General features: G+C 41.0%; 1 protein-coding gene across 41 annotated transcripts in view; it reads right to left on the bottom strand.

Annotated features, from left to right (window-relative positions):
* Positions 1 to 24,744, bottom strand: part of ADGRL3 (adhesion G protein-coupled receptor L3) — a 475,677-nt gene that overhangs the window by 301,769 nt on the left and 149,164 nt on the right. For 39 of the 41 annotated variants that reach the window (XM_085545165.1, XM_085545173.1, XM_085545186.1 and 36 more), the window contains one exon: positions 3,391 to 3,640. The exons of the other annotated variants lie outside the window; for them this stretch is intronic. In XM_085545165.1, coding sequence (XP_085401291.1) covers positions 3,391 to 3,445 — 55 coding nt within the window. In that variant the 5' untranslated portion in view covers positions 3,446 to 3,640. The remainder of the gene's footprint in view (positions 1 to 3,390; positions 3,641 to 24,744) is intronic. 41 annotated transcript variants of the gene reach the window in all.

The raw sequence follows: 24,744 nt of genomic DNA, 5'->3' as shown, positions 1-24,744 counted from the left end.
GCTCTGTTTGGGGTCAAGGGGAGGAAGGCTAAAGAAGATGAGAACAGCTGCTCATTCCAGAAAATGCCTGTGGGGAATCTGCACATTGCAAGCAAAGAGGATGAGCGTGCTCAGGTGCACATGGGGGGGATGCAAGCCAAGCAGAACTTTTGTGGGAGCCCAGGCTTTTGGATGCTTTAGAAAAAGCCTTCAGTTGGGCAGAAGGGAATTAGGGAGTGCAAAAGTTCAGCATATCGCAGAGCCTTTTATGTGTGTTGGTTGGTTTTGTTGTTGCTTCTGGTGTCAGTGGTCTGATTTTTATTTTTATTCCCTGGCTTTGTTGTTTTTATTTTAGCTAATTATCTAGGTTGTGTGTGCTTGTTTTTATTGTTGTTTTTTAATAACTGGTTTGGTTTAATCCAACAGATGAGTTGACAGGCTTTGCTGGAGCTTAAAAGATGGATTCCTGGGGCCTTTGCACTGGCCCATCTACACAATCAAAATGGGCAGTGACAGTAAAGGAAGCATGCACTACTCTGCTACTGATCTTAAGTACACATGGGCTCATCTGTTTATGAACTACGATTCAGAGCAATCTGGACACATCACAGCACCATGCTTTTCAGATACAGTAGATTAACACCATCACCAAAAAACTGCAAAAATTCAATGCTTGTTCCTCTTTCATTATCTCTGCAGAACAACACAACAACAGCGAAGCATGGCAGTGTGCTGAAAAACTACTTTTCATCCTCCAGATCACTTAAGTCAAACAGTTATTGACTCCACACTTCTCACTGTAACCCAAGTCACAACATACTCCCAGAAAACTGTTGGCTAAAAAAGACACACACATTCACATTCCATAACAAAACAAAACCATAAATCGACAAATGTATGGGATCATCAGCCTAAGAGATTCAACACATAACTACTTTTACAGACGAACAGGCTGCACTGGGAAACTCAAACAGCGAAAGAGATGTAGTGAGCCATGAACTATAAAAGCAGTTTGTATCTACTCTGATAATCACTTAAGGACAAGAACTGTTAGAGTTCCTGTTAGAGTCCTGGTAAACAAAATACAAAAGCTTTCTATGTATAATAAAGTGGACTATTAGAAGGGAAAAAATAAGCAATTAAAATTAATTAAAATTAAGCAATCTTCATATGCAAGGTAAGTCGTGGTATGTGTTTAAACCCATGCATACTGTCTTAAGGCTATAGCAAGAGCAACTTCTGCACTGATACTGCCTAGCCATTCACTTCAGGCAGCCTTCTGTGAGCATTTACAGGTGAGAAGCAGCAAGCAAGAGTACCTTAAAAGCATCAGATATTCTGCGTCCAACTTCAAAGCTTTGGAAGTGCTGCCAGCCCATTATTTTCCAACCTCTAGTACTACTCTGTTACATGCATGTTCTTCATTCCTTAAGGGAGACTGAATGGGTTTGACTGTTCAGTGAAGCTGATACCAAACATACTCTTACCACGTGACACGGCTATACTGCAGTTTTCTCCCTTTGCTTAGCATCAGGAACATACCATTCCTCAACAATCAGATATTCCATTCACTTCCTCCAAGAAAAGCAGCAAGAAAAAGTTTAGAGTTTAGAGATGGTAACCACATCTTGGTCAATAAAAGAAGTAGAGAGAGATTCAATTCTGAGAGCAAAGGTCTTCACTCTCCACAGCTCAAAAATTGCTGGAAGCCTCTACTGCACTCTTACTAGTGATTTACAGGGATGAGATAACATATAAGGGTCAGATTTACCACTACTGACTGTTAAAGAAAACACACAGCAGCCACCCCAGGCACCTACTTTGTAGAAAAGCATAAAGGGTACCACTGCTGAAATTTTTTCAGGCACCTAATTTCTACATCTATAGTGCCTGCTCGCCGGTAGCACCACATGACTCTTAAAATACTCGTGACATTTTCATTTATTGAGACTATCATGCAGGATTTCCCAGCTGCAGTGGCACCATGAATTAAAAACAGAACCGCCAGAGGCATATTCAAATTGTTTGACTGTTTAACTGTTAGTATTAATTTTAAAGATTCACAAAACATTGACCAGTTAAATATGCTAGAGAAGAATGGAGAGCACCTTTTCCTAGTAGCTCTTTCCATTCCACCCCAATTGGTTTGCTCGGTTTAATTATTCATTCTAATTTTCAAGATAGTGAGCAGCTTTGCTTAAGGAACAATAGTAGAGATAACCTTCGTGCACAGAGGTGTTATAAGTGATATGAGCAGACAGGCCATGCTCCAGAAATAGATACACTCAGCCAATTACATGCAATCTGTTTTTTTTTTTTCCTTTTTAAACTTCCTTTGCTGTGAAATTTCACTTGAGTCTTAGCACACACACACACTGGATGCTATGCACAAGAAGACTGGAGTATTTTCAAAGCAGGGGTGCACAAGCTACACGAAGGGAGCCCTCTCATTTACAAACACATTCCCACAGACCTGCAATTAAAATGGGATTCTCAGAGCTCATGTTCCATTGGGGCACCAGGGAGCAGCCAAATCGTTTAAAGCTCAGCTCTCACAATTTAGCAACCATTACTGAAAACAGGAGCTCCTGAACCCCTCTGCACTTCAGAAATTTAGCGATTTACTTTGTGAAGTCTTATCCCTAAGAATTAAATGTGTTAGATTTCAATTTTCATGGCTAATAAAAAGACCAAATTTTTTCACTTAAGAAAACATAATGGACACTGTAGGCAGTAGTGCGCTGCACACAGGCTCTGAAGCTAATACATCCCCACAGCACAGCAGTGATGTCTGATAACATTAGCTCAGCTCTCACGTACTGCCTACTTGCATCAGCATGGTGCTACTGTTGATGACCTCATGTTGCCAGGTGGGTTACACAGTGTGCCAGGCTAAAGACAGATATACCGGTTTGGGCTCTTCTAGACTCAGGGTCACACTGGGTATAGGAGTGCATGGAAACATGCACTGCAGTGCTTGAAATCATGATGTATCATGACAGTGAGGAAGATCCTTCATTCTGTGGAGCTGAGGCTGAAAGTGGGATACACAAAGTCCTACTGAACAGCATTCACAAAAGAAGTCATTTTCACATAGAGGCCAGGAGGGACAATCCCAGTGATACACAGCCAGTAGAGTAGGCCTGGGCATCAGGATGGAAGTCAGCCTTAACGTGGTAATTAAACTTTGTAAGAGAAATATTTATGTGACCAAAGTTCTTTGTTTCATGACTTAATTAGTCACACAGTAGCACATAAATGCAAAGAACTGGGTGGTAAGTGGGGAGAGAAATAAAGATCCTGAGAAAAAAACAACACAAACATTAGGTAGAAGAGGCAACATCTTGGCTATTTTCCTTCATTCATTTCCATTCTCCTTCCCACAGTCACATTCCCCCATCCCTCACTCACCATGGGCTAACGGTGTTAAGAGCATTGTGAAGAACAGCAGCTGTGATGACCACATGACTGTGAAGGAGGGCTTGAAAGTATCCCGGCAAACAAGGGTTCAAACAAAACAAGGTGAGTGTCCTTCTGCACTGGTTTTCAACACTTCAACTGTTGGCCTTCAACTCACATCCAAGAAGGGAGAAAAAGCCAATCAAAAATAACAAAATAATAATAATAAAAAATCCCACAGCCAGTATCCAGAATCTGTGACCTAGAAACAAGAAAGGGGAAAAAAAAAAGGTAGTTAGTAAAATGCTAAGATAGGTGTTTTCAATCAAGTCTTGCTGCATTTCTCTGCTGCCAACAGCTGCAAAGGCAAGCATGTCTACCCCCCCGGCCCTTCAGATGTTTTTTTATGTACAACAGGAATTAAAACTTGTCTCCATGCAGTCAGTTTATGCATCGCTAATGCTCCACTTCCTCTCTCAAAACAGGGATTAAGATAGAAGTCTTGAACACAATGCCCATGGGCCCAGGGAGTCCGCAGGCTTGAAAGGTGACTGGAAAAAGTGAGTCCATATGCTTTGCACTAAAATCTACATACACAGGAGTTCTAAAACAGCCTGTAACTCCCTTGGAAACATTTGGGTATTTATATAACAGAAGATGACAGAAATCCCGTTGCTGAAATGGATTTAATCAGTGCCTAGGCTCTGTGCTGATCTCTTGCACAGAAATACATTTCTATTTTCTATTACAGACACCTCCTTTCCACCCCAAACCCTCAGGTATAAGGCCTAGTAGTAGAAGCTAGCTCCTGAAAGAGCATATTGGCCAGCACGATGACAAATCAACAGACTGCAGGTGTAAGCTCACTGTTTGGTCTAGGACATATCTGCAAGAAGTATGGAAAGTGCAGTGCTTCCAATCATGGAACCACAGAACCACCTAGGTTGAAACAGAACATCAAGATCATCAATTCCAACCACCAAGGTGACCTACCAAGTCCTGTCACTAAACCATATCCCCAGAAGTCATATCCATGCATATCTTAAATACCTCTGGGGATGGTGAATCTATCACTTCCCCGGGCAGCACATTTCAGTACTTGATATTGCTCTTAGCATCAAATCTGGACTAGGCTTTGAACCCAGGCAAAGACTAAAGACCACCTTATCATGCTGCTCCCCCACCTGCGGTGACTGCCAGGGATTCAGTCACTTTTGTCTACTCAAGCTCCACAGCTACTCATTGTGGAATTAAAAATAATGGTCTATCCATTCCAAACTCTTACAGGGAAGCACAGGGAAATCGGAATCCGTGCCTGAATAGAAACATTCACTCATATAATTGCAGAAATGATTCCAGCTTCCCATCATTTTAATCTCTCATGAAGGGGCTAGGTGGCCACAGTGACTCAAGCTTGGCAGGAATAAAACAACAACTGTACAGAGTTAAGCCATAGCATCAGTTTGAGACTTAGCTCCCTGCTGACTTTGAAATGATGATAAAATATGAGGAATCGTAAAGTACTTTGCATATCTGTTTTGAACTCCCTTGACTCTGCAGCCTTCACAGCACTGGTCTAATTAAAAATCTCTCCAAAAAATCTCTGATCAACAGAAGTTATTCTTCTCTGAGTAAAGAAGCTGTTTTTGCCAACTTTTGTTCCTACCCAAAACCCAGTTTGAGCCAAAAAACTGTATGAAAAACTGTGCTGCATGCCATTGTGATGTGGATATATTTCTGAAACTCAGGCATGACAAAGTGGCCTTTGTTTGGCCTCCTCTCTTTGCTGATCAACTAAATCAAACCTCACATTGTTCAGAACCGAAGTCTATAAGGAAGCTGCATTTTTTTCTGATAAGTATATCTGCTTGCTCTGCCAAGATTTTGTTCTCTCTCTCTTCTCTCCTCACCAGTCTACCCTTGCAATTTGTTCACTCAAATACAGCATTTAGGGTCCGAAGCTTTTTCTCAGCTCTAACTATAGTGATTAAAAAGCCCAAGGGCAAGAGGAAGGCAAATGGCTTCTTTACAGATGAGCAAGAAATTAAATCACTGCTCAAGCTAGAATGCTGGCCACTAATAGCATTTAAAGCCTGCTTTCCAAAAGGCTCAATAATATTTCAAATTATAATTCTGAAATACTGACTAAGTTTCCTGTTTGAACTTTAGAAAGCTCCCTGCACACATCAAACCAACCTGCTGGCCATCACCTGTGTCTTTTCTACAGCATCATCATTGTAAAGGGTTTACAAAAGGGAGAGACTTTTTGTGCTACAAAAACTGAAAAGGTATACACAAAAATGGAGGAAACAATTGGTTGTACTGCCCTGAAAAAGCTCAGTCAGGGAGTGAAGGAGTAGGGCTTGTTCTCTAATTTTTATTTAAGCTGGTTCAAGTTCTGGATAACCTAAACCTGTCAGAAAGAGATAATACTATGGTGCAGTAAAAACTTTTTGAGTATAAACTCAAGAAGTTGCAAATGATTTATGACACCTACCCCAGAGAAAGGATAATTGTCAATAAATATTTACACAGTAGCCTTTCAAATACTTTTTATCTGTCTGCCTGTATTCCCCTTCACGATAGGATTATTTTTCTTTTTCTCTGGTCTCATGGGCTGAGACTCAAGAAGCAAAATGATTCATGCATCAGTGGCGGGCACAGCCTTGCCTTTAAGTTTGCTCCTGCTGAGACTTTTCCAAACTCTTCAGATTCTTGCATGATGCGGTGCCTAATAAACCCACAGTGTGCACAGAGAACCACTGAAGGTGTTTCATAACACAGGATACTGCAACACAAACCAAACACATAGCGCTACACAGCTCTGGTTGGTTTCATACTTTGTTCATATGATTAAATAATCATACTGTGTTTGTGAGCTCGGCACCTGCAGAACAGCAAGATAAGAAATGAGCTGAGCTTTTCTTAGTGGCCGCACAACCCTCTCAAGCAGTGTTGATGAGATGCAGGAAGAGGCCTGCAACACAAAATTTACTTCTTCTTCAGATTACCTCCAGGTAAAAGTACAGCCAAGGAGAGAAACGAGAGCTCACAGCTGTGAACTTTTGAGTGCCGTTGCATTTATTGATACAAAAAGAAGATATACTATCACAGTGAGAAAGTTAAGGGTTACACTTGGCCTGAGGGGCTTGGATTTGAATGATGAAGATGACATGGAATGCATTAATTTACAAGGAAGTTCCTCTGCTCAGTGACCTTCCTGCCCATAGGGCTGCCCCAATAGCCTCACAGCCTGGGCTGCTGCCAAGCATCACCCAAACCTGATCTGCATGCTGACAGTTCTTAAAATCCAACTCAAAGTGGTACTGACAAGATATAAGAGCCAAAGGAAACTGTGGACTTGTGGTGTAGATGTACAACAAGGTATTAAAGAAGGCATGCCTTCCTGAAGGGATTAATACCCTTTATGTATACACTAACTCAACATCTACGCAGAAGTCTCTGCTTCAGCAGTTGATGAGAAGCCACACAGGAAGCATTTGCTGAGCCCATCTCCTGACGGCATACAGACAGGGTGAAAAAGATAAGGAAACCAGTTCACATCCTGTGTGAAAAACAGCATGAAGTTAAAGTAGAATTTAAAGTGGCACAAGCCAAATCTGTTACAAGTCCACCTAATTACTGCCTTCAATCAAACGTGATCATTTGTGCCCATACCAAACAGGATGCTCCTCTTCTCACCGGGCAAAGCCTACCTGCCCCCTTCTGACACCTGGCATTTTCTCAACCCCCACAGTGTGAACATTGGACAGACACAAGTATTTTCAGCGACATTCAGTAGCAAATGCCAAGCAGAAACATCCTGCTTTTCTTGCCTGGTTATGCTTCTCCCTTGAAAACACGAATAGTAAAACTAACTTGAAATTACAACTCAGCAATACAAGAATTGCTTTATTATTCCTTAATAGAAAAGATTCCTACACTTATCTCTTTCTTTAGAGTAAGTTGCTTACTATGTAAAAAATAAGCATGATGTTTCAAACAAATATTGATTAAAACCACAAGAACAAAAGCCTGGAAGTAATAAACCCTTTGAAGCCAATGGGCCAAATTGGAACCAAAGATGTAATTCCCCCATTTCAGCATCTACTACTTGCACTGCAATTTGTATGAGAAATCATTTTCAGAATGAAAATATGCAATCTCTTCAAAAGTGAATACATTAAATGGAGTTTAAGGGTAAAAAAAAAACAACACAACACAACCAAATACGTGAAAGAATGTCCTGAATTGCTGTTCCCATTATGAATGGCTGTACTAAAAAATTGCTGCAACACATTTAGCCATGATTTATCAGAAAACACCTCTCCATTTCATTTATTTATTTAGTATCACTGCAAAAAAAGAAAAGTTTTGCCCTGCCTACCACTTTCCATTTTCAGCCCATTTTCAACCCTTCCTTCAACTCAGCATGTCACTCCATGGTCACTCCACAGTGACAGCGACACAACCTGTGAGATAATGGTCATACAAGCACCAAAGAGGGTACAAAGCCTTGGAAGCAGGGCAGCAGAAGGCTGCACTGAGGCATTTCAATGAGCACTCGTGCTCCTTCTCAGGGCAGCCTGGTCTCATGGTTGGTGACCCTGCAGATAACTGGGAGGCTGAAACTAGCTGATAACAGTCCTTTTCAACTCAAACCATTCTATGATTCCCAGCCAGTCCAAATTGTCTGTAAACCTCTACGCATTTATATTTGGCCAAAGAGGAAAAAACAAACAACCAACAAAAGCAAAAGAAAAACAGGAGAAAGAAAACCGAAAGGCATTCTGCCCTTTACTCCTCAGTTATACCTTATGTAGCACTTTGAGAAGTTACCTTAAAAACCTTAAAAGCAACACCACCACCAACATGTACTAACAGTTCCCATTCATTCTAGATTCTCAAATATCACAGCAGCACTACTTACACGCCTCAAGAACTACCCCCAACTCATACCCAGCCTCACTGGCCACCTGTTGAGGCTATAATTCAAAGCAATAAAGAACTCTTTAGAACTACTATGGGATGCTCTGCAAAATAATCCCAGTTTTAAGTGAGTTAACAACTTTCAGATTAATCTAGCCTTTGGTAAGAGCACACTCAAATACAGACCAGCTAAATCTAGTAGTGGTATGTTGTTTTATCCCCCCCACCATGTGGGTGAAATTGAGGATTTTGTTCACTTCCAAAGGTCAAAGAGGGATTTTCAGCTATCAGCTGCTTGTTAGTTCTCCCATTGAATCCAGCAGCAAAGCAGCTTCAGTAGAAAATAGTAACCAAACTAAAAGAGAACTTCTCACCTGCCCTGTGACTGTGCACTAGAAGATATGGCAGAAGAACAGAGAGGAAAAAAATGTGTCTTGGAAACATGAAGCTTATAAAATTGTACTGAATTGTATGTCCATATTGCACAACTGCTGAGTGCTTTCCTTACATGCCTGCTGGTTATCCTCGACAACATTCTTCATTGCAGATTTAGGAGAAGAAGGTACAATATTCACAGCATCCCTATGTCTGCAAATACACAATATCACTTACAAAAATTTACAAGGTTTAGAGCATAATTTGAGCAAACGGTAAAACATGCAAATATTTCTTTGCTTTACTGCCCCAGACTAGCAGGTATAACATAAGCTGATGAGAAAAAGCTTTGTAAGCCTCTCCGGTTAAGCACTGCCTGCAACAGCAGCTCACGGCTCACAAGAAACACATCAGCACATCCACAATTCCATCAGCAAGGAACGAAAAACACATCAGCTTTGAGAACAACTACACAGCTTTTGGCACAGGCTGTCCAGTATCATCTGCTTATGACCACCTGAAACAACTCAATTACATTATCATGTACAGTTGTTATTACCAGTATGACCCAAAAACTTCTCTTTTTTTCCACAGAAAGGAGGGAGAATAAAGATCCTTCTCAAAAACATATCATACCTATATAATTTGCCATCTTAAACCTATGAAGTTGTAGTACATCTCATCCTGAGAGCCAGCCAGGCACTCCTTTCAGAGTGCCAAACTTTATGGTTTCACCATGCTACAATTGGAAAGATTAACACAGTGGAAGTGTGATACAGATGTGTAACAGCAAAGGGACTAGCACAAACGGAATGGTGTTACTAAGGAAAAGTGCTCTCCTGTCTCCCAAGATCTAGGCTCACAGTGGCAGTCAGCCCTTATATGCGGTCTAAGAGGGGTGCAGCCAGGTTTCACCCCTTCCGGTCACACAGCTGAATTGCCTTCACCTGTGTTCCCAGGGCTGATCAGGTCCTTTTCCCAGGTGCTCAATCAGTGGTTCTGGCCATGACTCAACAGTTACCATAGACACTGCATGACTGTCAGTATGTGGAAAACTCCTTGGAACAATCGGTGTTTCAGTTCTTCTCAAGTAAGTTCCTCCTTACAGAGAAAAGCTGAAAAAGAAGACTTAAAGGAAAAGAGCCTTGAGTCTACCTTTTGATGGCCTCCTTCACAACCCAGCTGGCCCCCTAACTCTTTGCTGGGGTACAAAGATTAAACAGCAAAGTAAAGGCACTAACAACTATAGAGAACCGAGAAAGGCAAAGCTGCAACAGACAGCCTGGTCCCTGCAATTGCTTTTTGTACAGAGGCCGCAGCAGCAAGGGCCAGCCAGCCAGCAGCAAAAATGAACCAAAATATCAGGGTCAAAACTGCATTTGTCATGGGAAGCAGAACTTCTGACAGTGCTGTATTTACTGCAGCTGACCCCGGCTCTGGTCACTGCTTGCACTGTGCAACTCCATTCAGTAACCAAATGGGAAGAGTTGTACTTGCCTGAGCAACTGCTCTGAAAACAGCACCAAAGCTGTGATCCATCTCCTACATGTAACACATGTCTACTGAGCATTCCTGTTCTGCTCTGGCTTACTATTCCTTTCTCAAATGGCAACATATATTACTTGTTTTGTACAAAGAAAGTGCAATTTTCTCCACTTTTGTGCTGATTAGGAAATTAACAGGTGGTATAACCAAGGTTAATTGCTTCTCCTATTTAAAACAATACTGTTGTTGAAAGAATCAGAGCAACAATGAGATCACCTATACACATAATTGTGTGCATGTGCACCTTATCAAATGAAAAGAAAAATCACTGACAAATTAATGGCAAAAGCCAGATGAATAACACATTTATTTTATTTATTTATCTTAAAGGAGAAAGTTATCTAGGAAAAAGTTAAGTTTAATTGTCTTTCAGATCTGTTATGATGTAATAAATGTCTATTAATGTTTAGCAGCAAATTGGGTTTTAATGATCATTGCTATTTTTGGCTGGTGGGTGACACGTAGTTTAAATATAAAACAGATTTATGTTTTACACCAGGATGACTTTCTCGGACGACTCTCCTTGACTTAACCTCTTCACACCCCACAAGACATTTAATATAATTTTGTTTCTAATAGACTGTAAGCCAATAGGATCATATTTGCTACTACTGATGTTTTCAATGAGAAATGAAATCAATGAGCTTTATGCTGAAGGTAAGTGATTACTTAAATGTAAGTGGCTTGGAAGATATTAGGAGGGTTGTATTATTCAAGTAAATGATGCAAATTAAGGAACAGCCTGGATAGGAATAAGATCTAAGAAATCTCCTGACCTTACCACATAGAAGAGGCCTCAGATTTTACCTTTTTGTTAGTTTTTGGGAGGCATCCACAAAAACAAGTATTAGTAAGGGAAAGACAACACTCAAAACAGGTGGTCAACCTTAAGCATTCACACCCTGTGGTGGAAAACAGAATAAAATGAAACTCTCCTCTTAGACCCCAAGACAATAGAGCAGCCTGGTTGCTAGGAGAAAAACAAACAGTACTCGCTGTAGTAGAGAAGGACAGACACATGAGGCAAAGGCAGTCCACAGACGAACAAGGAGCAAGGCGGTAATGCAGAAGAGCTTTGTGTCAGAAATAGTGTGAGAAAGAGATGTGTGCAGCAGAATAAATGTTGCATCTACATTTCCGGATGTGATATTTTCCAGTGAGCTACATACACAGGAATAACAGAAGGACAAATAGGCCAAATATCAGAACTAAAGACATATACAGTTCCCTACAGCAAAAGCTTGTGTAGTAATAACAAAGATATTTTACCGTGTCAATGACTTCTGATACACATTAATCAACAGTCCAGCCCCTTTGGTCTTTGAAAGAAAGAAAAAGATTCCATCATTGTACTCATTTGTCGTGCAAGCCATCTAACCCAAAGTCTAGTTTTGAAAGGGCCTGGGCATTCTCACAGCAAAACACAGCTTTTGTCTCCCTTTCCATTTCCTCCCTCACATTATCCAATCAACAAAGGATGGGAGAAACAGATCACACTACCAATTTTGCAGAAAACAGAGGTGAAGAGGTAAAGGCTGTGATTGCCCCATGTGCCTTTCTATAACTCTGAAGCCAAGCTAAGTAGACTATTTCAAGCAGACCTGGATAACAAGTGGTAAACATTTAGCACATTTTTAGATCCAGAAGAGACAGCTCTTCCCAAAGACAGCAACCAAACCCGAACTTATCTCCGATCAAAAAATTTATTGCCAACACTGTATCAAATGCTACTAACTTCATCTGATGAAAGAGCAAGGGCTCCGTTGTGTGTGAAAGTCCTCCAGTGATACCCCAAGCCAGGGGTTTAGTCCCCACCCCAGACTCACAGACCTTCTCTGGCCCCTTTGTAACAGGGAGCATCACCTATCGTCCTCTGATGACGGTGATTTACAGTCACAAGGGGCCACTGTGCTACAGCTGAAAGCCAAAGTTTCTCTTGGTACTACAAAGGAAACATTTTATACCAGGAACTCTCAATGGATGAAATATTTATATAATATGGATCACATACACTTCTCTTTCCCCCTTTTGAAGTAAAACAAAGGCCAGATATTTCCAGCTGAAATTACAAGAGGGATCTTAACTAAACAGAACTTTTAAACACGGTTGGAACTCCACCAGAAACTTCCAGCTGAAGTCTCGACTCTGGCATCGCGCCTTGCCATTACGAGGATGCATGTGGCGGCCAGTCCTGCTGCCCAAGGGGTGGCCCTCCCATTCCTGCAAAAGGTATTTTTAGAGGCAACACAGCTTCTTTTCCTCTGGATGAAAGTAGTTCCAGCACATGGGCATTCTTTTTAAAGGCTACTATAAAATGTCCAAACAATTAAACGTTTGGGTGGGTAAAAGGCTAAAATTAATTAATTCCTTGAGTGCTTTCTCATAGAATTTAACTGCTAGGACAAGCAGGACGAACGTGCTCTTTCAGAGGAGAACTGCCCTGGGCAGCAGCGTAAGGAATGTGAGACATTTGCCCTATTTTCATGCCTCATAGCTAAGGATCAGTAGCAACTGACCAAAAAGAGAAAATACACCTGTTGGGAAATTGGTGGGTCTGAAAACCTGCCTGCCTCAATAAACCTCAAATGAAACATATTTCTTAATGGCCTGTTACAGAGTATCAGCCTTTAAGTGATTAAAGGGAGAACTGAAGGTGGTTCTGACCACAGAAGGTTGGGTTCTGGTCTCACTTTTTGTTGTTGTTTTTGCTTTGTGGTGGTGGTGGTTTTTGTTTTTGTTGTTTTTTCGTTTTTGTTTTTTTTTAATTTTAATTGATTTTTATTTTTCAGAAAACAATGTAATATAAGATAAAAACAAAACTAAAACAACAACAACAAAAAGAACAAGAACCTCACTAGTATACTTGGTATACTCTCGTTCTATAATACTTACATTGACAGCAATACATATATGAGCAGAGCTGTAAAACATACCATGTGATGCATGAAGTATGTTTCTTTAACCTTTTATCATTGGTGTTCTTAGCTTTTAAGAGGAACATTTTTAACTGCAACACTCTCCGCGCCTTTTTCCCCAGCAAACTCCAACCTGAAATTTGGGTACTAAAATTAAACTTTTAGATTAATTACTGCAGAACTCGAGCGATTATATTCAACAACATTGGCCTCATTTGCAGGTTGCCAAACTGAGGCGAGGATCTTCTACACCATTCTCTGTGTTTAAATACACGTTGAACTTAAAATAATCAAGAAAATGTAAATGGGAAACTCAGAGGCATTTAGCAAAATCAAACACATCAGATACAATCAGACTGAAATGAAATGGCAGCACCACTGGGACTCTGCAATGAAGTTAATTACACAGTTCCTATTATTTCCAAGAAAATAGTAAACAGTAACATTTCCATATACTCTAAATATAATAGTTGTACAATTTGCACTAATGCCTTTATTTATTAGAATAGAACTAGGAAAGTTCATTTCTGATTTTACTCTTAATGCAGTGTTTCTACCCAGAAAAAAAAAAATTGTATGTCCCAGTCATCTGGGAGAAATATTTAATTGTAGATACCACATTTTATTTCAACAAGGAAATTAAGTACCTATGGCAACTATAAGAGAAGATAATTTATCTCAAGCATGGGTCTGTCTCCTGTGATATTTTGTAAGAGGCTCTAGAAAGAACAAAACATAGCTAGATAGCTATATTTGATATGCAAGAAGGGTTGGTGGCTGGGAGAGGATAATTCTGGTGCTTCCTGAAATGCTCCCTCTGCAAAGAAGCCCACATTTCTGATCTGTCGATTCTGATCTCAGTCGATGGTTCCAAAAACACTGCTCTGATACCAGAACATCTGGGGTCACTGGGAAAATCACACCAATTTCTGCAGGAAGTATCACAATCAAGATAGGGACTTTGAAAATGTCACCCTAAACAGAGTAAGCAGCAAGTAAAATCTTTGTTATTTAAGGTCATGGCTGGAATAGGAACTGCAATAAAGTATTTTCATTCAATTATCCAAAAAGCCATTTACAGTAAACAACAAAGAACTACTTTTTACTACATCTTTACTTTGACTTATTTTACTGTAAGAAGAGCAACTACTCTAGTTTATAAAAACAAAGGGAAAACGGACAAAAAAATAATAAAATCAGCTCTAAACGTTTTGCTAAAGCAATCACTCCTTTGTTCATTTTGTTCTCCCTATAAGGGAGATTCACAAGGGCAAAGCAGGAACACCAGGCTTCAAAAGTAACCAAAATTGGCAAATTGTGCAGAAAGATATATAGTGTCATTGTTTAGCACTTGGCAGCAGCATGGATCTGAGCAAGCAAGAACACAGATCGCCTGTGATGAGAAATCTATCAGATGTAACAGAGCCAACTGATGGCAAAAAATCTAACATTAAGATCCTTTCATCCAGTGCTTACCTTATATTTACATAAGCTTAACTTCCAAAGCAAAAAGAACCCAAGGATGCAACATGTGAACTGAAAGAAAAGACCTTCTGTGATCATAATTGACCATTAACAAAAAAAGAATGAAAAAAAGGAAAAAAAAAAAAGAAAGAAAGAAAAAAGCAATGCCAAAAAGAAAATAAGGCCTGACAAAGAGAACCCCACTGAAGTCAGAGAGGTTGAATCTTCATCCACGACAAACCAATGCTGAGGTGCCAGTCCCACATCAGCTGTAGGTAACAAAATGGCTTTTACAGCAATCATGTGGGGAAACCTCCATGAATTTCCTTCCCTGTTGCAATTACACATAGTTACAACATGCAGGCTTCTTGTTCACTGCTAATGGTCAACACAGTCAAGTGCTAAAAAAGAGCGTTCTGTAGCTGAGAGTTTGCTCTATTAAATAGCATTACTGTACTGTCTGTACCTGTTGTAGTTCCCATGGAAATAATTAGGAAGCATTACTTCTGGAGCAACCTTTGTAGATGTAGCCCTAGACAATTCCTCTTCACCCAGCACAATCCAGGGAAGCCAAAAGGTTGGACATCCATGCACTAATACTTAGCTTTCAAAGAAGCACAGTGTGAAAACTTGGGTTTGCTCATAGTGATCTTTCTCTGATCTAATCTGGTTCTGCCAGATCTACAAAAGATTGGTACTGGAGAGAAGCAGACAATTCCTCCATCATGCACAGCAGCATTGCCCAAATGAACAGTAAAGATCTACCTGGTGTACATCAGAAATAATTGAAATTAAAGTTTGTACTTCAGGGTTGTTTGTCAGGGGAAAAAAAAAGAAGAAAAAGAAAAAACGCAAAAAGAAAGAAGAGTGAATCCCAAATTAGTTGACATAGTAGCTTTGATCCATAAGACTTCCTTGTGCCTTGCTCTCTGCAGCACTACTCTACCTCTGCTTGCCAAAACAGCCAGCCCTTTTGATTTGTTTCCGAATACGAATCTTTTAGTCAGCATCAGGATTTTATTCAAGTTAAGTAAGAATGTGAATCAGGCTGATTCATCTTACCTAATGAAGCCCTTGTCACATGCATATTTTCAGGGAATACCTGCAGTCCATGCTCCAAGACTGCACAAGGACGAAGCCTCCCTTACATCCCTTCAACATCTGTATATCTCATTGCTACAAATTAAATTGGAGACATTCCTGTGAAACTCAGCAAGCTCCAACTGTTAAAACATGTCCCTCTGTCTTAACCAAATAACACCTGAAGTAGGAATATCAGAAACACTGCAGTATGCTTATTAGAGTCAGAAGTGAAATGATTGCAAGGATAACCAACAAAGTGAGAGCTCGTCTTCACAAAACCAATAATTCCATCCATTAGGCTGGCAATTCCAAAGGGAGTCTGTATGAAAATCACTGTAAACTGGAAACACGCAACTTTTATCTCTGTGATAGAAAGCAAAGCTATTTTGTAGTGATAGTGTAAAAAACAAATCAATACTGTTCAGGGCCAATACTAGTAAGCCGCTAACCAAAGAGCAGTGACATGAGCCTATTGATTCTGTACAAGTATACTTCTACATTATTTTCTTCTCAGCCTGAAATATCTCTATCACTTTACAAAATGGAAAACAAGAGACTGAAACCTCTAATTAATAATTCCTAAAAACCTGAAGTTACGCTCAGATAATTACAAAAATCCTTGGCAGTATGTTCTACTTTACACATTTGTCAGAATGCCTTACACTGAGAGAAGAAGTGTTACGGTGTTTTTAACGTTTATGTTTTTAATGATTCAGCTACAGATTTATCAGGCTGAACACTGAGTTACGACAGTCTCAGATAGCTTACAATGGTTGCCTGGGTTGGTCCATGACACACTACAGCTGACTGACAAATGCTGAGACTGCAGGAGTGTGGACAAAGCAAATGCACGATACAGCTTAATATTTAAATAAAAGCATCAGTAGATCCTCAAACAGTAGTAATTAGGGTCCAACCTGCTGAATTACAGTTAACTATCGTACTGGTTGTTAATGGGCATTTACATATCCCTGCAAAAATTTATTTCCAGATCTCTCCAGAACATGTTTTTACCATTAAATAGAGAAAAAGTTAGGTCAAAAACCGATACACCTTAATGTCACCATAAGACCCCTTCAGGAAAGACTAGATGATCAAAACTGTACACATTATTTTGTGGGGACAAAAATGGGTAAAAGTAGCACATGGTTTTTTTAATATACATCTATGGAGAGAAAAGAACATCAACTACCAAAGAGACTTGGCTGGGAGCTTGGGTCTTTCTTCCCACCCAGGTGAGAGACATATGGAGATGCCCTTACCTTCCCCTCCCTCGCCTCCTCTGCACTGCTCCCTCCTGTTCCAGGGTGAAAATCAGGGCATGATTAGAAAAGAGCTCCGGGATAAACACATCGCTAGAACAATAAATACCAGCTAGACAGCTACGAAGGTCAAGAGATGTTTACGGAGATTACAAGTTCAAAGACCACAGTCGCAGCAAGTACTGACAGATAAAGCATACTTCTGCTTCTGAAGAATATATGCAAGTTGCATACAGCTTTTTACTATTGTTGTTTAAAGTAAAATAACAGTAACAAAACTTAAAGGTGAGGCTGGAACACAAGGGGCTACTTCACTTACCACTGCTTTCCTCCAGCAGGTCACATCTCCAGAGAGGGCTGTGTGAGGAGGAAAGCCCTCAGCACAGTATCAACAGCCTCCAAAGGAATTTTCTTCAATAAGTCAGAGGTTTGGGGTGTGTTTTAAAGTCAGCAGTGAAGATGCAAAGCAGCTGCATGGGTCCTGTGCACCTCCTGAGTTACTCCCTCAGGGAAGGTGCTACCCAGCCACCATGGCTCACACTGACAGCACTGCTCCCTCCCCTCACCATGAACAGCTAAAAGTCTGATTGTGGCAGCATCGTCTTCGAGTACTCAGCCTGACCCTGTGTAGCCCTTCTAGCACCAGGAGGCATGCCTGCCCTACAGCTTCCTACATGGGGCTGACCACCAAAAGGTCTATTCCCCATAGCTCCCCCCCATAGCTACCTGCCAGGGCTGAAAAGCAAACCTCAGGCCTCACTTTATTGGCCCCAGAACAACTTCCCTGCTAGTAACACCCCATAGCAGCCCCTTATCCCCACACAGCAGTACAACTCTCTCAGAGTTGCCTCTAGAGTTTGCTGTGAGATCTGTGAAGCACAGCCCTCAGAATTGCCCCATGGTGGCCACTGAGGTGGCCCAGTGTGGAGACAACCTTCTGTGCTGCAGGAGACCCTGAGGCCCCAGCACCCTTCCCCTCTTCTACAGGGGCCCCAGTACATGCTCATGCTGCTGACACTCATTTCCACTGATGTCCTTCAGTAAAAATAAGGGCTGAGGCTCCTAGGGAGCTCCAGCCATCCAGGAGAGGAGAATCAGCCGCTATGATGTTTCTTTCAGATACTGTTCCAGGAGTTATTTGATATACCAAGAGGCTGTTAAATGGATAATGTGGCTTTTAGGCCAGTCAGGTCTGTGAGCATAAGAAAAGAGGAATAATGGCTTACAGAAGACTCATCATCTGCAGTTGAGTATCTTGAAGTCATCAGGGGACTGTAAAACGGCCCAGCAAGCCAAAAAGCGTGGCAAGAACTTGGCTGCCACCATTCACCAAATAAAGAAAACATAAGTAATGAGCTAGCTAGCAGCAACAAAAGTCCTCTAAAAACAATTCATCGTTTGCAAAAGGTAGCCTAAGATCTATAACATTTCTCTGCCCCTCTCTCCTCTACAATAATCAAATTTTAAACATATCCTTTACAGAAATGATCTGGCCATTAACAGTAACTGTTTCTTATGTGCATCAGTAAAAGACGTAGTGCTACAAAGACTAAATGAGACTTATAGAAAAGAAGCCATAAATCTTTGTCAGCCTCTCAGAAATGAACACTTAATACAACTAGCTTGGAGTACTCCACTTCTCCCTCAGCCGAGGTACCAATTATAGTACCACTATGATAAATTTTAATCATTGTTGTTAATGGCTCCCCCAATTTATTTTATCCCTTCTCTGCACTAATGAGCTGTACTTGAAGTCTCATGATTCAAATACTATTCCCTCCCCACACGTAAGCAGGATAAAGCAATCTTTTGGATTTTGAACTGTAATAATGCTGACCTATTCACTGACATATGAAAGGGCTTCCAACGTTTGGGAACACAAAGTTTGGTCATAAAGTACAGTTACAACACAGCCAGAAGCCATTCATTTTCACTTTCTCTCCCCTGTTTCTACTCCCATGCTTCCCTGCTTCCCCCTATTCTCCCTAGCACTTTAATTTCCTCACCAGCAGGTAAATACTTTCTTTTCAAAGTGTAAAAGTAAGTATATAACCAACACATTGTTTAAGGCCACAAACAGAGTTGCCTACTAAATCTCCACCACCCCTTTAGTTATTAGTTGGCACTAATTTAACAAGCAGTTTTACAGCCTCAAAAGGAGATGTGTGCTATAAGCCAGGAGAAAGATGCCTTTACTGCTTCTATGAAAAGAAGCACAACTCCAATATTTTGTACAACTCCCAGTGGTGCAAAAGAAACCAGTAATTCAGGCATGACAAAGCAGTGCCAACCACAGATACTCTGTGTGCATATATTCTGTGCATGATGGAAGCACATCGCTTAAGGCAGACATCACTTTCAAAGCAATCTTGAAGAAACTTCGTTACAATAGAGTGATTCAAGCAGCCCGGCTCTGCTGCTCACCTTGCTAAAATATAACGGGATCAAGAGTCATGAAGTAACACTAAAAAGCAGCACTTCAAAATGGCCCGAGGTAATTCCCCTCGTCCCACCTAAGCCAAGGAATTCACTGCCACAAGAGTGTGATGAAGTCAACCCACAAAGCAGCAGATGTTTATATTCCAGCCCCTAATCCCCTAGAGCTCACAAAATCCTTGTGACCAGGTTATCCTGGAACCATTTATCAGACATTATTTCTACAAAGTGGAAAGTTCAATGTTGTTAACTACAATTGTTAACGGAGGGGATGAGAGGGAGCTGGCACTTTCTGCACAGCTCATGATCTAAGGAAATGAGAGAGAAAAATCAGTCATAAAAACTTTCAGATTTGTTGCAACAGCAAGTGGGTAACTTGGATGTGAATGTTCTGACTAGTTTCTGACATCATCCCCAAGGAATTCATGACAAAAGTCATCCAAGCAACAGCACATCAAAAACAAGATCTCTTCTACTTTAATGGTTAAAAATAAATAAATAAGCAAGCAAGCTTTTTTTTTCAACCGATCAACCATAGTCTTTTCTAGCTTGTTCTAAATTTTTTAACACCCTTACTGCTGTGTACCAAGAAAATGTGAATTTAAAGTAAAAGCCATTTTAAGAATTGTTTTTCTGGTTTTATTTTATTTTCTTCCCTGAAAATACAGTGCATTCAAGGCACAGTGTGTCACAAGCAGTCCTTGGACTACCTGTCTGCCTAAGCTCAGAACTACAAGGAAAATACATTGCTAAATAACCCCAATGCCCTCTCTGCATGACAGCAGCTCTCTCTGCACCCAGATGATCCTAATAGTCCCCCAGAACACACTGTCCCCTTTTCCATGGGCGGTACAATCCTCTTTACGACAAGATTTAGCTCACGAGTTGTTTTATCTTTGGCAGAGCTTTGGATGCTGCAGGTGCCTTTTGGGCTAGGAAGACCCGCGGCACTTCGATCCCATCCTGCTGTATGAAAGGGGCCGAAATCAGGGTTTGATCATGGTGGTGGCTGGGTAGGGAATGATCCCACAAAACACAGTAACACATTTCATGGGGGATTTCCTTTTTGCTCTCAGCCTACAAACTACATGCCATATGGAGAGCTGGCAAAAGGGAGAGGACAGATGTCTGGAGACATTATAGTTACTATGTTAACTGCCTGCGAGTTTATTCATCAAAAGGTGATCACCCTTTGTTCTGGTTAAGAATTTATTTTAACTTCCTTTGCAGCTTTGAGAGGTTGACAGCAAATCACTATTATACAGTTCTCAAAAAGTACCAATGATTTGCAGCTTGATTAAAAGGCACATTTCTTGGCCTGCAACACCAAACATTAAGCTAAGCCTACTAATGCAGAAAACAATGAAGAGTTGACAGCAGCAGAAAAGGAGGCAAATGGAAACCCTCACCATAGCTGGGCCGGCTGTCTAGAGGTTCATATGTCCGTGAACAGCAGTGTGCCAGGCTGGATTCACAGGGATGCACAGCTATACCTGCACAAAAGCATTGCTAGACCAAAGAGAAGCTTCCTTCTTTGAAGGCAGAGAGGAGAAAGTCTGGAGCAGTGGAACAAATGAGCAAAAAAAAAAAAAGCCCCCTTTTCTTGAAAATGGGACGTGAATATGCATGCTTACAATAAGACAACAAAACCCACCACAAAAGCTGTTCACTTTCCAGCAGTGTTTCACAGACATCTCTCATGAGACATCCTTTGATTCAACCTGGAGTTAATTTCCTGTGGACTAGGGAGAGCATTAAATGCCCATGTGGTTCACGGATATAAAAAGCAAAATTGGAAGACTTGCTCATTTTGAAACCCCCTTTCAACAGTACATCTGCTTTTGGAGTTTGCATCCCTTAAGCAATGTTTCCTGCAGAGGAGTAGCCGTTGGCCATACAAGTCTGCAGTCTCATGTGCTGAAGGAAGCCCAAGTGAGAACTCAGCTCACACATGAGACCAAAGTGCCAAACTTCTCAAGCTGTTTGGAAGAGCAGAGATGCGCAATGAATTAGTTTCATCCAATTCCAACTGGTGAGAAGCTCAGAAGAGGCCACCTACGCATTACCTTCACCTGAGCACTGAATGGACCGTGATGGTGAAATCACAGGTGTTCAGCCAGAGACAAGGCAGGAGGTAACTATTACTTCCTCCTAGGAAGTCACGTTTTGGAAAGAAACTCACAACTCTGCTTGCAACAGAAATCACAGTAAGCAGGTGATGGACTAATAAAGAAAAAGGTGTGCGAGTTGGTGCCATTTTCCTCAAGTTTGCTACCATGATGATGCTCCTCAGCACAGCAAGATTATCTTAATATTTGCCCAGTTTCAGGAAAAAGGTTATAAAATTTCACCCTGTCCAAGCATGGCTGTAGAAAAGTATGAAATAAAAAAGATGCCTTTATACAAAGCAGTCTTCATTAAGCCAGGGAAAAAATAAAAATTAAAAATAAAAAGGAAAATAGAATGAGGATATAATGAGGTATATCCACTCTTTCTTTAAGTCTCACTGTCTCTTGGAATTTTCCTCAACACAAACAATGGTTATGCCCCTCCTTGAAAGACTTTATCTTTTCCAATTGGAAGGGGGAAATGGCTGGAAACCATGCTAGCAGTTCAGAGATTAAGAGCAGTGCTGTTCTCTAGATATAACATTATTTGCCAGTCTATCGTTTATTTCATCTGGCATTTGATGAGACTGCCTGTCTGTTTTTTCCACCAAAATTCAGGTCAGTCACTGTTCCTCATTCACAGTGTCACCGTCGCTCTGAAAATATACATCAGAGCATTAGCAGAAATCAAACTGCCAAGCACCACTGCAATGCAGGTCAAGCACACGAACATTTTTCTCTTTCTCAAGCAAAAGACCATGCTTTTTCCCCCCAAAACTCAAATCCCAGCCACCGTCAAGGAGACAGATGTAACAGCTAAGCCAACATTGCCATCCCTTTGCCCCACACTATGATGCCTATGGTTTAGCACCGCAGTGCTAGTGAGTGGGAAATAAGACATCAGCTCCTGCAGACCTCATCTCAATGAGTGATGTGCTGGGCAACAGTACACACCTGCACACCCTGCCTGCTCCTCTGACTGCCAGCCCACGCAGCCCAAAAAGAAGTAAGGATCTTCCCAAGGTCCTTGACATCAGAGGGTGTTTTTAATAGGTGCTTCTCCAAAGGAAAGAACTTAAGAGCAAAACAGAAGCTTTGATAATTAACTGTTCACAAGGGCTTTATCTCTGCAGGGGACAGATTTGTTGGTTTTAAATTCTCAGCCAGCAGATGATGAAACTGTTCTCCCCGGGGTTTACTGACCGATGGTAAACAGTATGCACGTATGCACACAATTTTTTAAAGCTCCTATTTCCCATAGCATAAGTTTAAAAGAACCACATAGCACCGAGGCAGCAACAATTGCGTAACAAGCACAAGACCCAATTTCAGGAGTTGTTTCTTGTTTTTTTTTCCACCTCCTGCAAATCCTCTCTTGACTGGCTGAGAGCAAACCAGCACAGAGAAGAAAAGCACAAGAGAGGAACAGAAAGCATTTACAGTATGAAAGAACTAGACAAGGTTCAGGAAGCTGGAAACTGGGCCAAAATAAGAAGGAAAAAAAAAAAACAAAAACCAACAACCAATCACAATGATAAAGAAAATTAAAAAACAGGACACAAAAGCAGCCATGGAATTGTTCTCAGACATCACTTTGACTGATTGGATTCTTTTACCCTTTAGGTTTTTCAGTTGTGGTGGGGAAGGAGAAAATCTCACCCTGCCTTATCAGAGAATGACTTGATGTTTTTGGGTTCTTTCTACAGTTCGGAGACCAAACCTAAAGCTACAGTTCTGCTGCACTAACAGGACTGAAGGAGCTGAGGCTTCAAGAAAGACACCAAATACAGAATGTTTCCCAATGAAAATGCTGGAAGAGACAATTCTGAACAGACATTCTCACCAGGTTGTGCTGCCAGCAGACAAAGGCACAGCTCCCTTTCCCCAGCCGAGGTTCCTCTCTTCTGAGAGCATGACAAAGGGAGCCCCTGAGCTTCCACAGCGAAGGCAGAGGAACCCTATGCTCTTAAGAAGCAGCTCATTAAACCAAGCTCTAGGCCAAAATATCCCATACAACGAAGTAGCACAAAACTGCATAGACAGGCAAGGATTTAGCCTGAACAGACATTCTTTCATCATTTTTGAATGCTGTGTTACAGCCTCATCCAAACTGCACTCTGCAACAATACAGAAGTACTGATGGATATGAACAAGCAGGGAACTGATGCTTAGCTGAAAACACCAAACATTAAATTATCTTGGCCATCACCATTTTTTTCAATTACAGTAATAAATTTTAACAATAAAAAGTCCTATTTCCCAGATAACCAATTGCTTCTACCATAATTAAAGGAAGATTGTGGGAATTAGGCCAAAGTAACGCTATAAATGTCTTGCAGGCAAAGGAACAATTCTGCCAATGACAGCAACACATCTATGTACTCAGTCTAGCAACACACTGTCCTAAATACTATGTTCTGAAACAAGTTATCAAAGATCACATTCCATCATAAGTCAGCACACACACTTAATTCCATGATAAGTTGAGGCAGCTCTCACAGGAGAGGAAGCTACCTCAAATTATTTCATATTTGCTGCAGGACAGCAGCAGATGTGTGCCCATGGACCATGAAATGCCAGCATGGAGTTTCTCACAGTCATCTGCCCATGAATGAGGTATTTAGCTGTTTGTATAACCTTCAGGAGGAAGCACACCTTATATCAAGAACTGCACTCAACAAGAGTGGTGCCAAATGCTAAACCAGTCCCTTCCCTGCAACACTCCTGCCTCCCCCACCCTGTGCTTATCTTGTTCCTTGGATGAGAACGCAGACAGCGTTTACATATCTGGCAATCAGTCAGCTGCCGCCTGCGCGTGGATTACTAATACTGAAGAACTTATAAAAATACTGCAGATTCGCAACACAAAAATAAGCAGAGCTCTAAGTAGCAGCACCTTACTCATTCTCTGGTTTATTCCAAAATCAGAATATTATCACACTTACAAGTCACTTGAAAAAAAAAAACATATTCAAAGTGGGCAGGTACATCTCACCTGCCCTACATCTCACACACCCAAAATTCTGCATTTTCTCTAAGTACCCATAACCAAAAGTACCCCAGAGCAATTCTAGGACAAAGCACCTCAAATAAAGCATTGCTGGAATGACATCAAATATGAAGAACAAAGGGAAAACAATGATAGAAACCAATAGTATTAATCAAGTTTACTTGTGAGAAAGTTCAGGCCTGAAGGCCAGAGAAGCAAGAGCCTAACACCCTTTATACTCACAAAGGGCTTCCAAAGTC

Source organism: Coturnix japonica, chromosome 4 (assembly GCF_054131305.1).
Source record: "Coturnix japonica strain WE chromosome 4, WE-NBRP24, whole genome shotgun sequence".
NCBI lineage: Eukaryota > Metazoa > Chordata > Aves > Galliformes > Phasianidae > Coturnix > Coturnix japonica.
The sequence above is the reverse complement of the archived record's forward strand: the minus strand, read 5'-3'. Positions and strand labels throughout refer to the sequence as shown.